The 14,861-nt window shown below is 41.3% G+C and overlaps 1 protein-coding gene across 4 annotated transcripts in view; it reads right to left on the reverse strand.

Annotated features, from left to right (window-relative positions):
* Positions 1-14,861, reverse strand: part of ME2 (malic enzyme 2) — a 33,981-nt gene that overhangs the window by 2,556 nt on the left and 16,564 nt on the right. For 3 of the 4 annotated variants that reach the window (XM_075021448.1, XM_075021447.1, XM_075021449.1), the window contains exons 3-15: positions 13,905-14,038; positions 12,360-12,509; positions 10,341-10,416; positions 9,414-9,575; positions 8,779-8,882; positions 8,325-8,434; positions 8,118-8,215; positions 6,952-7,065; positions 6,745-6,859; positions 5,440-5,582; positions 1,908-2,010; positions 1,212-1,282; positions 357-455 (exon numbers count right to left, since the gene is read on the reverse strand). In XM_075021448.1, the coding sequence (XP_074877549.1) occupies positions 357-455; positions 1,212-1,282; positions 1,908-2,010; positions 5,440-5,582; positions 6,745-6,859; positions 6,952-7,065; positions 8,118-8,215; positions 8,325-8,434; positions 8,779-8,882; positions 9,414-9,575; positions 10,341-10,416; positions 12,360-12,509; positions 13,905-14,038 (1,479 nt within the window). The remainder of the gene's footprint in view (positions 1-356; positions 456-1,211; positions 1,283-1,907; positions 2,011-5,439; positions 5,583-6,744; positions 6,860-6,951; positions 7,066-8,117; positions 8,216-8,324; positions 8,435-8,778; positions 8,883-9,413; positions 9,576-10,340; positions 10,417-12,359; positions 12,510-13,904; positions 14,039-14,861) is intronic. The other variant, XR_012649109.1, reaches the window with a different exon arrangement.

Consider the following 14,861-nt stretch of genomic DNA (forward strand, 5'->3'; position numbering starts at 1 on the left):
GTTTGTGCCTTTTACTACATTAACATAACAGCCACGCTTCCACTGCAATATGTTCAGGACTCACAAACTGGATAAAGACAAACGCCAAAGTCTTTTTACAATTCCTGAATGCCTTACTGGGGATCTGAAAACTTAATTTCAGAAATCAAAGGAGCATAATTTTGGCCCATCATCACTGCCAAACTGAAGCATCCAACAAATTCAACATTTTTCTAAGTGTCTCTTATTAAAGGCACAAAGAACTGGGTATTTTGTGCCCAAGCACCTAGTGTTTAAGGGTCATACCGTGCAATTCAGCAGGTTAATGTATACATAGAACACTTTTAGTACAGTCTACTTTTATGCTTCGTACTCACCTTGACAGCAATATAAATAGAAACTTCCCTGATATTAGACAGTGGAGGATAAAGTCTTCCTTGTGCAAGTTCTTCATCGGTCAACTGTTCTGCCAATGCCTGAGTTTGAAAAACAAACAAGGTCTATTTACTGCATCCCGAATGGGATCAATAACATGCCACCTGAGAGAAACAAGTTGCAGTGTTCTTACTACTAGAGTGCTCCCAAAGCACTAGAATAGGGCAGTCAACGTCTCAAAATTCTCAAAGATCAACTCTTCAGTCTGTGCCCATATCAGCAAATTCTGCTTGTAAGCATTTAGCAAAATAAGATCCTATTTTTTTGGAGGCTGAACTACCCATAACCATGGAAGTTATAAGACCACATCACACCTGCAGGACTGCCCAAGTGTTTGGCCAGTTGATTCACTGGCTACTCCAATGTGGTACGTGCTCCTGCTCCAAAGTGGAAAGGCAGGAGAGGACGGGAGCCTGGGGGCCATGTGCATCCCTGACCCCATCGCCAGCTGAGGAACCCAGAGCAGGGAAGGAGGAGGAGGCAGGCCTGCTGCCAGACCAACGAGGCTGGGAGGCAATTTACACATGGACAGATTTCCTATTTGGGTGTTTGGTTTCTGGATGAAAAAATTAGAAATTGCAATGGAAGCTGATACTTTTCACAATTTTGTGTGATCAAAATCCATTTTTTTTTCCATGGGGGAGGGATCAAAATCCATTTTTTTTTCCATGGGGGAGGGATAAAACCAACAGAAATCAAACAGGAAATCATAGAGTTTGAGCAAGATTTGAGAAATTGCCCACCATGTCATCCACCATCATGTCAGAAGCCACAGCCTACTCTGCTTCCACACTTACCTTAGCAGCCTCTAGGAAAACCTTATCACTAATATGTCGAACACTGCTGAGGATCACAGCGAGAGCCACGCCTACAATAAAATTATTGCCAATTAGGGCCACATCGTTTTATAATATGCAGCCTGCTGCCGAGAAGCTGCGAGTCATCTAGAATGTTATTTTTAAAAATCTTCCCATAGCTTTCTACGCACATTCACAAAACTATTACCATGTGTGCTAGTCATTTACTGTAATAGGTGGCTTTTGACAAAGGGTTGGAGCTTAGGAGCTCAGGGAGGAAAGGGAGAGAAAGGGGAAGGCAGAGAAATATCCCTAGTGCTTCTTTTGAAGTTATGTCTGCACAAGTGAGGGTACAAGAGGAACATACTGACACTTATTTTCTCCTTCCTCCCAAAACAAGAAGAACCCATAATGCAGCAGCTTTCAATGCCTTTTATAACACCCTTTTGTTTTCTTAGAAGTATACAGCTAGGAGAGCTCACTGTGTGCATGTCGCATATGTAGCTGCACATGCCTAACATCCATCCTTAACTGATTTTTCTTTCATTCATTCTTCTGATTTTGTTCTCAGCTTTAAATGCTGGTAACACCTCTTCATGCTGCTTCACTAACTGCGCCTAGTGTAGCAAGAGGCACCAAGAAGAGATGCCAATAGCCTAGTCTTAAAGATTAAAAGAAGACAGTTTTATTTATTACCTGGAAAAATATAAGCATTGTTTCCTTGGCCTGGTTTGAAGGTTCTTCCATCTTTCAGAGTCACCAGCTCAAAGGGACTGCCACTGGCAAACAAGCAACGGCCCTGTTAAACAGAGGAGTAATCACAGTCAGGCAGCTTCTGAAAAGCCAACCGTATGGAGCAATGCAGTCATTATGAAATACAGGGACACCAGAATCCTACAGCTCCCAGTCAGCTCTAGGACCGAGTCAGGAAGGTACTCGAGCACGCAGCCAAATGCAAAAAGGCAAACAGCCCTACTGAACGCAACTGGGTTCAAGCACATACTTAAATCCCTTGCTGACTCAATTTCTACAATCCCAGAATGACAACAACCAAACCCACCCTTTCCAGCAGGGCCTGGAACAGATACAAGAATCAGTAAGCATCTGCATGTTTCTGCAGCTGCAGAAAATGCAATGTTTCTGCAGCAAACATCTGGAAAGCCAAAGAGGCAAGCACACACATCGAATCGTGCAGCTTTCTAAGGAATGGAAGCAATCTATTTGTTTTATCATTCATTGTTCTTTAAGACAGCAATGACTTAGAGGAACTACTCACACACAGAATAAAGTACTTGTGTGTTAACCATTATTATAACCATTACGATGTATCAAGAACCATGGCCACAAGCCAGGACCCACCACTGTCAGGACTGTACAAAGACAGCTAATAATGGCCACTTCCAAAAGAAGACTGAAATAGAAGTCCAGTAACAAAAGGGCACTTGTTTACTGATGGGTGGGAGGGTGAAGGGAGGAACTGCTGTATCATAGTTTTATTGCTGAGAGCTCCGAGAGGAGTAAAACAGTTTGCTTACCCTTCCTTTGAAAAGGATTTTAATCTGCCTGAAATATTAAAACAAATACAGACTTTGGAGTGTGAAATATACCCTCCAGATAAATGACCCTTTCCTCGGGCAGTAAAACCCCTGTAAGCAAAAAATCTTGACTTTCTTTTGAGTAACAGTTTTAAAACATGATTTTAAAATATTTAAGGCTCCCCAGGACCACTACATTTGAGAACAAATTACCGAAGAAGCTAAAGACTCAGGAATTATGTTTGAATGTTAGGGCATACCCATGACAATAGCCTTTTTGTGGATGGAGCAAAACATATGGATGCATTTGAGGACAGGACCAAAAGACAATGAAAATAAAACACAACAAAAGCCCCCACAATACACAGTGGCAGAGGGCACTAATGTGCTTTTACAGGTGCCATCTAGTGGAAAAAGAATAAAGAATAAAAGGTTAGCAATGATGCCTTCGTTTCTTTACTGACTTGCTAGTTTAGCCTAAGATTTCACACCAACCAGGATTAGGCTATTCTGGAGGCCGGGAGACACATGGGGCTAACAGCTCTAACCCCTAATTGCCTGACAAACTTTGTTAGTTAAACAACAAAGTAAGTAAAGTCAGAGAGGATTTTCTAGGTAATTACTGTATCTTGAAGGGAAAAATATTACACATTTTAAAGGGCAAACGATGGGTAAACTGAGTACATTTCAGAAAACTGAAGAGCATTATGAAAATAAACATCAGATATGAAGAAAAGTCTAAAGAGCCAGAAACATTACAAAATTTATTAATAAGGACTGGAATAAAATTACACCCATTCATTTACTGACCAGTAATATTTATTTGGACATGTGGACAAATAAAAAGACATATGGATCCAATACCGGAAAAAAACCAGAAATCCTCTCTCCATTTGGCACAAACTTTTAAAATAGCACTATGCTCATACAGCTGCTTCAGTGAAGACACATTACCACACCTGAATGTAACCAGCACTGTCTTGCTTCTGCATCTGATAGCAACAACTACCCTGAGGTCCAACTCCTTGGGACTCAACACACAGCCAGGGGGAACAAGCAAGCCTCTTCCCTTAAAACATGTATTGCTCTGATGATATTCTATAAAAAGTGCAAGCAAAAACTAGGCTGATTCTCCCTCTAATAGTGCTTCTGGCCTCCTTCAGCCATCAGAGATGCCAGAGTTTTTACATTTATTTATGCCAGCTAAAGGCTTGGCTGTATAACTAACTCTTGTTCACTTTCTATCCAAGATATTGAGATTTAATTCTCTATACTGAAACACGGCCCAACTCACTATTCTGGCTAATGCAAGATACCCGAGAGATATTAAACCATCTTCATTTAAAAGCGTTCTCATTTACTATTAAAAGCTAAGGTCTAGATTTTGTTCAGAGGCTGTAATTCCTGCCTAGGGCTCACACTGGACCTGCAAATCTCTGTAGCAAGAGTTCCCTCCAAGCTGATGGGCCTAGTAACACGGAGGAGAATCTGGGTGCCAACTGGAGACGATGCAGTTCTACCCTTCCCTGTGTGAAGCTAACACCAGGGAGGTTGTAATGCTGGAAGCTGAGCCACACTAACAGTGGAAGGAAGGAGTTATTGTTCTGCATCAAGAAACAAGGAAAGATCTCCACCCACTCATTTTCACATATGAGTCACTTGATTTGGGACTGTATTAAAAAAAAAAAAAAAAAAAAAAAAAAAAGTCTTTTTGAGAACCCCACCCCTGAAGTCTACAGGCAGGCCCTGTGGACAGGGGAGAGATCACAGCAAGCTGGAGTCTACCATGTAAAGGGAAGGCATTACCAGCCAGTTCAAAGTGTTAAAGCCAGCACTGTGTCTGCCTGATGCTCCCTTGCCCTCACCTCCTTTCCCTCAGGCTCTCTTCAAAGATGATTAGTTTTATATAAGAAGTTGTGCAGAAGGATAAAAGACTTGCTTCATTAAAGGCAAAACCAAGGTCTGGATGCGCTGGTGATAGTGTTGTTAAAAAAAACACCCCCAAACCCCAACCTGCAACCCCCCTGCAAGCACCCCACAGTGTTATGGCTTTGAGGTAACGGTGCAGAATGAGGTGTGTTTAGTCTTCGTTCACTCATTTCAACGTTTGGTGGTGCCAGCGTACGAGACACAGGCGTTGCGAGAGCAGAACACGAGGATAGAGGGCCACCACCAACTCCTGCACTGGAAGCACAAGTCTTCATGGGTCACTGTTAGGGATACAAGTTCTGACCCGCAGACACTAGGAAATGACTGAGCGCAAAGCAGAATTCCTGGACTGATGCAGGGACATTACCTGCTTTAAGGACTTCACTCAGCTGTTACATTTTAAAGGTTGCACCTAGTCTCTATTATGTTAACATAAGATGTTTCTTTAAAACTCCAAATAATTAAAAAGCGTGGTGGGAAACCATTAATTGATCAAAGCTCTGAAACAGTACCTAGTGGTCATTCCTTTAAAAAGTCTAACAAGATTTAGGCTATTTTAAGCTTTGCAGAATGTCGTTATTTAAAAATCAAGAATTCTTTTCAAATCACCACCATTTACTTTTGCCAGAAGACAAGGAAGATCCGTATTATTATGTCAGTAAGTCCAAGTAATAATAAAATAATTTGAGTTCTTGCATTCTCACACTCAGTAAGCAGCAATATCACTAAGTGCCAATAGGTCAACATTTCTAAACGTTACATACCTCTGTTAACGTATATGCTTCCTCTGCTGTGCATTCAGCTTTCGCTGTAGGGTTACTTAGTGCAAATATTATGGGTCGCTCATTGATAGAGGCCATTGCTTTGATCACATCCTGAGAGAAGAGCCGCCCAGCTCCTGCAACTCCTGAAGTAAATGGAAACACATAAAAATAGAATCAATACTTGACTGCCTCAGGGCAGATGACTGTAGATTAAGTTCACGTCACCCCTGAAGTCTCCCACTCAGAGCAAAGAATCACAGGCTTTTCTAGCAGCAGGAGATGGAAACCAGGCACTGCTCTGTTAGTGGCTGCTTAAAATTCTCATTTTCACAGGAATATCTAATTAATGTGTTCCAAAAGCCTATTTGACATGACTTTTTGTACTGATCTGTGTAAAGAACACTTATCGCTGCCCTCGATAAGCAAGTGGGAACTCCAGGTTCTTCACAGATGATTCATCCTAGCTGGGTGTTAACTGCGCATTCCCTTGATACAGGTATTTCTGACCACACCCAAACACATAGGTACCAATACATAAAAATGGTGTACATTTGTATGCTGGCTACAAACTTCAGGGTAGCTACTCAGCCAAAAAACTTTTCTTTTCCAAATAAATCATGTGCAAAGGAAATGGCAGAGTTGTACCAGGAAATACCTGTAATCCCATCTGACCTCTGCAGACAGCCACAGTTATAAATCAATACCTACACATGTCAGGGACCTAACAGGTATTGGTGATCTGCAGTATGAAACAGCTCCTTCACACCATGCTGGTGGCAGATTCTGGCCAGAGAAGCTGACTGGGGGAAGGAAGGTCAGAAAAAAAACCCAAACAAAAGCTACTGAAGTTAGGGAACTCCTGTAAAGCAGAAAATTCAGTGTTTGTGACTGCTCTCTCTCTTGCTGCTGGTGTAAGGAACGTGTCTGGGGAAAAAGGTTATATTTTTGTCTTCCCGACTTAGTGCCCTTCATTACAGTGTCAGTTCATTGAGGCCATGCAGTCCCTGAGAATGTGCTCAGAGTTTTCTAAGAAAGGTCCAACACCAGCTGGACAAGGACTAGAGGAAGCAGTTAAAAAGGATACAAGATGCAGAAGAAGCACCGCAGCTGCAATGAAGGATGCACTGAGAGCTAACCTGCAGCTCAGTGTATTTTCAAGCAGCAAACTGACCTCACATTTTCGTCTTCTTTACACCAGCAGAAACACAGATCACTGTCACCAACCTCCTTGGAGCCACGTTAGCAAATTAAATGCAGCAAATAACCGAATGATGGAAACACAGAAACAAAAATAACCTTACTTACCAATGATAGCTGAAGGCCGAAGTACATTCACTGCCTCTACAAACGTCTTTGGTATCTGCTCTGGAGCCTGATGCGTAAATGGTTCTTGATTGGAATCTACCTTTTGTTCTCGGCCCTATAGATAAAAAGTTGATTCCTTCTGTGAGAAGGGAACATTGAGCAGTGGCCATCTGTATAGTGGTATTTCAAGGCATGGTGCTCCCCTACCTGAACCAGTAAACCGTATTTGTCAAACATCCATATTCTCCTATAGGCTTCCTCAGCAGAAACACTGCTTTCCATCATCGCCATAACAATGAGGTTTGCAATTCCCAGGGCGGCCTTGTGGATAAAAGGACTTTGATTTTTAACAAGTCACAAAAGAGGTCTGTCATCACAAACACCACCCTGTTCAAGATCCCCACAAAAATCATTTAGTAAGTAAGCTCGGAAACACAAGCAATGTTTGCCTAGACGGGGGCAGACTCCTGGGATCAAGAGTGTCGCATCTTCAAGCAAAAGAAAGAGGCAGCTCTTCTGGGTACTGTGCCCCCCTGCCTGTACCAGTTCAGCAGCCACAATAAAGCAGCCCAACCAGACAGTAAGAACAAGTTAGTGCTGCAGCCCTCCTGCCAAGAAACCACGGCATAGCGTTTTGTGCCCAAGTGCTTTCAGAACCTCTCTCTGCCTCTGCTGCCTGTGATAAAGGCCTTGCAGACAAAGGGCAGAAAGTAGATGCTGGCAGTGCTTCCCTCCATGTCCCTTCTCTTGGCTCACGGCACATGCTGCTAAGTCTGGCAGGAGAAATAAGGTAGAGGGAAGTGCAGAGCAGGGCTCAGTGCTCAGGCAACAACACAACATTGGCCAATTACTGCAATCAGGACCTTCCCCAGCTGGAGAAATTTTCAGCTAATTAAGTTATTTTGTCATCACCATAGAAGCAATTTTGCTGATATACCAAGAAGCATGGTGCTGGTCCTGACACTGCTGCCCCAGTAACTAAGTAGTGTCTGCAGCAAATAGCCACTGATTTAACTTGCTAAGAAAACCACCGTGTACTTCTCTCCAACGCTATAAAAATTAACAAGATGTTCTTACCCTCCTTCTTACTAAATCATAATTTTATGGTAAATTCCCCTTCAACTACAGACAAGTCCCTGATGTTTTTTTCAAGTCCATGTAAGAAAGTGAAAAACTTGCGTCCTTGCAAATGTTAAACACCTTTCAAACGGTCATCTTTAAGCAGGTAGTCCCTTCTGTTAATGTGTTTCAGCTGGCCTTATATAAAAAGTTCTGCAATGGAATTCAGACAATGTGAATCTCCATGAGTCCTACAGAACCAGAAAATACACAGTTAAGTCTCTTGTTGCTCTAGAGCCCTTAAGAGAACTCACCTCTCCTGCTCCAAGGAACAGCACCTTCTGCTCTGCAAGTGGTTTACCAGTGGCTTTCTGTGCAGCCAGCAGTCCTGCCAAGGCCACTGAAGCCGTCCCTGTAAAAGCAGTACAAATCTAAGGTGAGCTGAACAGATCTATATGGCAGACTATGGTTTTAGGCAAAGTTTCTGTATGTACATTAAGGAAAATAAACAAAGGGTATACCTTGAATATCATCATTGAAGGTACAATATTTCTCTCTGTATTTTCTTAAAAACCGAAAAGCATTGTGGTTTCCAAAGTCTTCAAATTGGATCAATGTGTTCTGGCCATACCTACAGAACATGGGAAATATTCCTATCACTAGACACATAAAGAAATACAATCCTTTTAAAACAAATCCTGCATGTAATCAATTATCTTTGGAAAGAAGATGTCTTCAGGCCTTTCACTGCTTAAAATAGTTCCATCTCCGTTCTGTGCATATTTAAGAGATAAGTACAAGCAGCATGTTCGAGGTCACAGAGAAAATCACTACAGAACCAGAAATACAGCTGTGTTTCTTGACTTCTAGTCCTATCCTTATTACTTAAATGACTGTTTCAAGGACAGTGTGTTACAGAGGGTTTTTTGCCAGCAGTTTTGGCCATACTTCTGTGCAGCATATTCAGTGTCATACCTGTCTGTAATGGCTTCCATAAATTCATCAATTAGGTCATCATAGACCTGTGAGCGATCCCTTTTTTGGTATAGGCCCATATAAAATGGATCTTTTAAGAGTGTCTGAAAAAGAGTAAATCAAAGACAGCAGCAGGATGAATCACTTCCTCAATATACACTTTCCAGAGTTCACAGTAACACATTTCACACCAAAGATAACCGCATTTATATAGCCACTGTAACTGCCTCCAGTCTATATCTACATTCAGTAATTTCAGCTGGCACTTGAGACTGGTGATGGCTGCTTTTAAAATGGAACAAATCAATACCGTGAACAATAAACTGCTTTAATAAATCTGATTCACATTTCCAGCTTCTTAAAAGTCAGGTCAACCTGACTGTCTATTTTACAGTGTTCCAGCATTCAAATTACTTCCAAATGTACCATTTCACTGACAAATAAACTCATGTTTTTCAATCACTGATATGTAACTGTATAGTGAATTCCAAATCATTTACCCTTACATAAAAATACTTGGTTTTATCTTAAATAAAAGTGCTCAAATAAAAATCTTCTCTTATAGTACTAAATACTCTTAAATAAATACTTTTCATAGGGATAGCTTATGGCAGGCAAAGTTCAGTCAAACTCACTGTATTATCAGTTCCAACGTCGATGCACACAGGCAAGCATTTATCTGGATGTATTCCTGCACAGGCTGTATACAAACACAGTTTTCCTACTGGAATTCCCATCCCATACACACCTAGGTCTCCAAGACCCAATATTCTTTCTCCATCAGTGACGACAACGGCCTGAAAGCAAAAGGAGGTGAAATTATATATGATCGCTGAAATTTATAAAGTTGAAAGCAATACCAGTTGGGTTTTTTCCCAGGCAACAATTCAGGTATGTTTGCACAATGAAACAAGGAAAAGATTACAAGGAATATTTTACTTGAAACAGTAATGCTTAATGTTAGAATCTGCTATGCTCCTTTTTCTTTGCTGAAACCCACTGCCCAAATCCTTGAAAGCTAAGTGGGAAGCATCCAAGCTGCCATGTGGAACTGCAGCTTGTGACTTGGGTTTATGATTTCCACTTGTAAATCCAGACATCAAGAAGTTTGTGTAAGTATCATTCACCTTATCTCCCCTTGTGGTTCTCAATCCGACTGGGTCATACAGGATTTAATGGCAATCTGGGCCTCCCAACTACGACTTCTGTGTCCTAATGAGAGGATAAGATCACCTCTCCTACTGCTATGTAACACAATAAGTAAGACCCAGAGGTGCATCCCCCAACACCTCCCCAAAAAGTGGAATAATGAAGTAAAATAAAAAGGTTGGCAAGTCTAGTTCTCATCGTCACTGTTTACTCAAACCATAAACCTCGTATTTAGGATAAAACACCGCTCTTCAAGATACGCATTATCTTCATTAGCTGTATTTTGCCATCATCATGAAACAGCCAAGGATGCATTATTTAGTATTTACATTTCCACCAAATACTAACAAATCTTAAGAAGTTCAACTGAGATTAAATAACAACTAGAAAAAAAAATTATACAGTGGCAGTACCTTAACGTCGTTCTCTGGCCAGTTGTTCACAATTGACCTTATATGGCCTCTGTCTGAGATAGAAATAAATAATCCTCTGAAAGAAAAAAACAAAGCAGAAATATTTTATAGGTGGCAATTAGAAATTTCACCTTGCTTTGTAAAACTAAATGTCAAACAGTACAATTTTCTTAAAATTGAAAGTGTTGCAATCACTGACATAAATCACTCAATGGACAATTTCTAATACACAAGTTTATTCAGCTACTTTGACACTCTAATAACACAGGGAAAATACTTTTCATGATGCTACGTGGATTTTACACTACTACAGATATTCACCTTTAGTACTCTTCTAGGGCAAAACACCTCTGGTGTTAGCATCAGACATGACAGGATCTACGCTCCGCTGTAAGGAGAAGGGAACACGATCCTAAGCCTGGCTTTACCTTAGTGAATCTCCGTTCATGACATTACACAACGTGAGGGGAGGGAAAAGAAAGGAAGAGAAAGACAGGGACTGAGCATATTGTCTTCTCCAAGACCAGGAGGAGAACAGTGCTTCCCACTGCGGAGTGCTCCTCCACAGGAACGTGGGAGGGGAGGCAAAGGAGCAGAAACAAGCAGAGATGATGAGAAGTCTCTGATTTCTTCTGCTCGAGCAAGTCCTCTGTTGTTCCTCTGTTGGAGGAAAGGGGGCATGAAAGGCTCAGCAGACATGGTTAACAGATAAACTACCAACGCTTGGAAAGTGCTGGTTCTCAGAAAGAAAGGGGCACATCCTGAGTTCCAGTCCATGCTGCTGTTTCTCGTACAGACAACTTCTAGAGGGGGACAGTTTTCAAAATGGTATATAACACATACAGAGACGTGGAAGAGGAAAGAAAGTATGTGAGAACGAAGAGTACATCCTTCACATCCCCTGCCCCAGATCAGGAGCAAAACTGTGAGTTTCTTACTGTCTTCATCACAGCAGCCACACTATGCAGCCGAGTCCTCATGGCAGCAAAGGATTAGCCCTTCCTCCACACACCACTAAAGCCCTCAAGCAAGAGCACTCTAGAAATACACTTTGAATTGCAGTGAGAGTACCATGGAAATGAGCTGAAATGACTGCCAGCCTGAACCGGTTTCCTCAACACAGAGCTAATAACCTGAATGGTTGTTTTGAAGTCACTGCTGAACCCAAACCAGATGCCAGCCAAGCATACTTACTGTGTCAGAATAACTGAAAGCTGACTCCTAGTAGCACAGCTTTAATACAGGGACTACCTGCACCCAACGGAGTCTGCTGAGCTACCATGAGTCAAGCCTCTCCTCTCCTGCTTTGCCAACATCTCTCTTCACACGCTGCTCCTGCACCCAAGATGTCACGCTGTGCCGCTCTGCAGAGCATCGTGAGAATCTCTCCAGCACTGCGAGAGATTTTTTTTTTTTTGCCACCAGCAGGAACATGTTGGTCACGGCTTCGATTCTGCCAGAGCTGCCGTTAGCCCAAGCTTCCTCCAGCAAATCTGCTGTACGGGTGTGCGTGCACTCGTGTTTCTGCCTCTGTGCGGGATGTGTGCAGGGTTGCGCAGGGGGATATAGCTAATGAATCTACCCGAAGTTACCCCTCTTGAACAGAGGGTGAGATCAGATGACCTCTGGAAATCCCTTTCAATCTACACTTTCTCCAAATGCTCTGTCCTGATACAGATCCTCAGACTCACAGATGTGATTTTGAGAGCCGAGAAAGTCACAGCACTCTCCTCGGAATTAAAGAGCTGTATGGCATCTAGGAAGAGCTGGAAACGGGGCTGAAGCCCTGCACTTGTGCTATTTACGCGACACTTTACCAATTCTGTTTTCAGATGTTCTGTTTTCCAATGTAAACTGGGTCTTGAGATATTATTTAATGAACTTTTACTGCCCTGAACTGGCACAAGTCTTGTGTAGCTGAATCCAAACAAAAATGAAATAAAACATTTCCAGACCTCAGGGAAGTATACAGAGAAAATGGTAATAAAGGTAGCAGCAATGTGTATCTATTCTTCTTACTTTGGTCTCCTGAAGATGTGTCCATACTGAGAGCAGGCAAGGCCTACTGTTGGTGTGTATACAATTGGCATTAACCGCTCAATATCATCTTGTAATACCCTATAGAATAATTTTTCATTTCTCTCTTGGATTCCCATTATGTAGATATACCTGAAATTAAGCAAAAGAAAAAAAAAACATTTACTGTTTCACATTTATACTTATTTAAAACGTGACAAATGTCAAAGCAAAAACCAAGCTTGCTTCATATTATTTCTTCATGAAATTCTTGCTTCCACTCAAGTCAGGCTTTGAGCGCTAAACAAAAGTTGGAAAAGAGAGGGCAGCAGTACTAAAAAGCTGAAATAAAAATACTGGATATTGCATACCACGCACGCTAACAAGTTAATGCACAAACATGCACTGCGACAAAAGATAACCCATGGATTTATTACAGGATGCAGCTGGAAGTCTCATTACTATTAAAAAAAATCATTAATGAAAGAATTTTTCATCCAAGAAAAAGTAAGGTCCTGACTGTACAGTCTTGTTAATCCTAACATTAACACAGTTGTAAAACAAATTAACTCCTAAGAAAAAGTTCATTTTGAAGGACTTACATAGGTATGTAAATTAAACCTGCATTTTTTCAAATTTAACTACCAATCTACCGTGTATCAATTCATATTCGGTCTTGCTGACCCAACAACATAAAGATAATGAATTAGCGATCCGTCTTAGGCTACAGCAACTGGGCACTTTGCCAATACAGATGACATGACTGTTTCGATCAGCAAGTGACATGATGTGGATTTAAAAGTCATCTTTCGGTTTTCATGAGAACAAAAGAGTTTTGATGTGGTCCAGTAAGCCTCAAACCATTCCAGCACTCCTCTCGCCTTTAGGAGACTGCATATTTTTACATGCAGATATACATAGGCTTATATGGAAACAGTAACAGGATGCTAAAAACATGCCATTCTAAAAAAAACCAAATCAAAATCCTTCACATTTTTTTCAACAAACCAGTGGGTTAAACAAAAAAAAAGATTGATGTAAAAAATTACACATTGAGACTCAAAATTCTAACCCTGTAATTCCTTTCTAGCAGTAACTACTTTATATAATAAACACTGTTTTTCATACCTAATTATCAAACCCTCAATTTACTTTCATTCTCACATATTTTTCTAGCATGCGCTAGCCGTCCCTTCCTCTCCCCCAACAGTTCTGTGCTCTAACAGCCTGCCACCTGAATCTTACACACTACAGAAATATGCATTACATATTACAGCACGGTGTGCAGCTTTGTCCTGGCCAATTTGTGCATGTTCTTTTTCATTACCTTGTGACCATGGAACATGAGAAAAAAGCTCCCCAACCTCATTTAGCCACATGATGAATGCATGATTGATGGAAAACAGTTTTTTGTGCAAAGTGAAAATAACCTCCAACAACTGAAAAACCCAGTGGAGGCATAGAAACCTTGTTTGGTTATCCCCGTGCAATGTTTTACAGCAATTTCCATTGACTTGCGGGACAGAACAAGGCCAGAGGAGTACTTACTTTTCCAACGGGTCAGTCATTTTTGCCAAATTCTTATGGAAGCGTAAGGCTTGAATGTCTTGCGTCTCTATTTTAGGAGGTAGAAGTCCTTGCAGCCCAAGCATTTGTCTTTCATGTAGTGTAAAGGCCATACCCTGAAAACAAGAGAGGTGAGAAATAATTAGCGGTTCTTCCTCTAGCATTTCTATTTATGATGTATTTCTATCTGCCATTTCTGACTATCCACTGCATTCTTCTCTCATGGCAGGTGCCGCAGCAGGGAGGGTTTGGATATGTTTGCCTCTGCTGGGGTTCTCCTTGTCCTTTGTGGGTATCCCTTCCGACCACAGCTTTTCCACATCTCTGAGTCCTCACACCCTTTGGCAGATTTCATTTTCCTCTGTGAAACTGGAGAACAACTAAGAGATCCTACTGCAGACAGTCTAAGGTTTAAAAGTAAAATAACAGCTGCTTCTTGAATTGTTTCATAGGAACGTAACGTTGACCAAGAACATGTGGGTCACCCGGTCTGGTCCCTACAATCACAGACAGTTACATTTAGTCTGCAGAGGTTTATCTGAATTGCTCCGTTTGCTGCTTTTTTCTACATAGTTTCGGTAATCCAGCCAGATCCCAAAGCTACTGAATTGCCTTAATGCTTCTATCGAGATCACAATTCAGCCCAAATCCTTCATTTTTAATTAGGGCTAGAACTAATCTATTTGTCTTCAACTGTAGCTGTCTACTACCAAAAAGCCTCATTTGTAACAAATTAAGCGTCAGAGGAGTTAAACTGCAAAAATAGCCCATCATTTCCATTCTTCTCTGTTTCAAGGTGGATGAAGAGTTTAATTTATTGTTATTTAAACACTAATCTGAATTATTAACAATAACATTCAATAAAACTGGCTTTTCACTTACTACCCAAAACAGCCAGTTGTGAGATATCTGCTAGCAGAGACCGACAGTCATCTTCAC

Source organism: Buteo buteo, chromosome Z (assembly GCF_964188355.1).
Source record: "Buteo buteo chromosome Z, bButBut1.hap1.1, whole genome shotgun sequence".
NCBI lineage: Eukaryota > Metazoa > Chordata > Aves > Accipitriformes > Accipitridae > Buteo > Buteo buteo.